Here is a 1,832-nt window from a genome sequence, read left to right on the forward strand (position 1 = left end):
TTACTTGCTGATTCTTACTTATTGTACTTTTTTTACAGGTACGTGCCAACAGAACAGATCGCCGTGGATCCATGACAATCAACGGAGGCCAGATGCAAAATACGGAATCCCCTGGTTCAAACAGAGGACTGAATCTTATCACCCCATTGTACATCGGAGGCGTTGACAATACCCGTGTGGAAATCTCACCCGAAGTTGGAGTGGAAGATGGATTTAAAGGATGCGTTAAAGAGGTATCCATTCTCTGTCAGATATTTTACATCTTGCAAAAATTGTAAATGTAATGTCATGCACAATGCTTTAAAACCTGATCTCATCTGGGGCAGTTTACACATGATGATAAGAATGTTATCTTATTTCAAATCCCCCTTTTAATAAGTCTTATCTGGTTTGTAAATTCTTTTCATTTTTTGTTTAAATTACCTAATTGTCTTCTGGGAGATAAGGATTTTTTCATGCAATATACTTTTTTCATACAGAAATCAGAGTATAGTACAGACAATTTTTGAATTTAATTGTTTGCATTTAAAAATAGTTCCTTGATATATTCACAGTCACTCATAGCACGTCTATGCTCTGCATTTGGCATTTCACCCCACATGACATAAGAGCTTAGCTGATTATCAGAATTTAGAACTGAAGCCTTCTTTTCAATATGTTTCAGATCAAAATCATGGACCAACAAGTTCGCATGGCAGAATCACTAGTGGACTCTGCCAATGTTGGACAGTGTGGAGGTGCCACCATCGCTTTCTGCAGCACAAACCCTTGTCTCAACAATGGACAGTGTTCTGAGGATCCAGGCTCACCACATGGGTACTCTTGCTCTTGTCAAGAGGGATACAGGTGTGCTTTTTAGAGTTGTGTTTGTGATTTTTTTATGGGTGATACAGACAGCCGGGTTTTTTTCTGGATTATCAGATATGAGAAAAATGGTAATATTTTTAATACTTGCTGGCATTGTTATCTCTCCTTATATGAACAGATTTTCTGGTATATAATATACTAGGGACTTTAGCTGTCATATGCAAAGATTTCCATCACAGGTATTCAGAAATATGATAAAGCTTTCTCTGTATATCCCAGTGGCCACAATTGTGAGATGGAGCCTGGAGTCTGCACCATTATCCGACCATGCAAAAATGGTGCTTCATGTGTAGGATCAAGAAATGAATACTCCTGTAATTGTCCACTTGGTTTTGCTGGCCAGCATTGTGAACACAGTATGTATTTGTATTCTTCCTTTCCATTTGAGTTGTATAGTCAGAGATTTTCAGAGGAATTAGTTTATACTGCACTTGTTTTGATGCCCTTTTGTGCATCATAATTTATGTCACCCTTTTTATTTAGAGTACAAATGAATTTTATATACAAGTTTTCATTTGTGTAAGCTTTTCTCTTACAGTTTCTGAATATCATAAAAAGATATCAAAATTAAACTTTGATAAATGAGAGAAAAAAAAAGAAAGCACAGGACAAATACAATTATGATAACAGTGAACAAAGGAAGAGACAGTTAACAAACCTCTTTCCTCCCCACAGATGTAGACATACGTGAATCAGCATCTTTCTCTGGGGATTCTTGGGTGGAGTTTGACAAGCTGATGTTGCCACAAGAGGATGGACAGGCTCAGAAACTCACCTTTGAATTCTCAACAATAAAACCTGATGGACTTCTCTTCTGGTACGGGCAAGAACCAACAGTGTCTGGCCGAGGACAGGACTACATCAGCGTTGCCAGTAAGTGGTTCCCCAAAAAAGTTTACTATGCACAAGAGACAGATAAGAGTAGATGCCATAGATGCTTATGCAAGTAGACAGTAACCAAAAGA

The 1,832-nt window shown here is 37.8% G+C and overlaps 1 protein-coding gene across 1 annotated transcript in view; it reads left to right on the top strand.

Annotated features, from left to right (window-relative positions):
* LOC119594807 (basement membrane-specific heparan sulfate proteoglycan core protein-like) overlaps positions 1 to 1,832 on the top strand; it is a gene marked incomplete at its 5' end in the record, with an annotated part of 219,836 nt that overhangs the window by 210,392 nt on the left and 7,612 nt on the right. Inside the window, 4 exon segments of the mRNA XM_037943897.1 lie at positions 39 to 233; positions 665 to 846; positions 1,087 to 1,223; positions 1,543 to 1,740. Coding sequence (XP_037799825.1) covers positions 39 to 233; positions 665 to 846; positions 1,087 to 1,223; positions 1,543 to 1,740 — 712 coding nt within the window.

Source organism: Penaeus monodon, chromosome 34 (assembly GCF_015228065.2).
Source record: "Penaeus monodon isolate SGIC_2016 chromosome 34, NSTDA_Pmon_1, whole genome shotgun sequence".
Lineage (NCBI taxonomy): Eukaryota > Metazoa > Arthropoda > Malacostraca > Decapoda > Penaeidae > Penaeus > Penaeus monodon.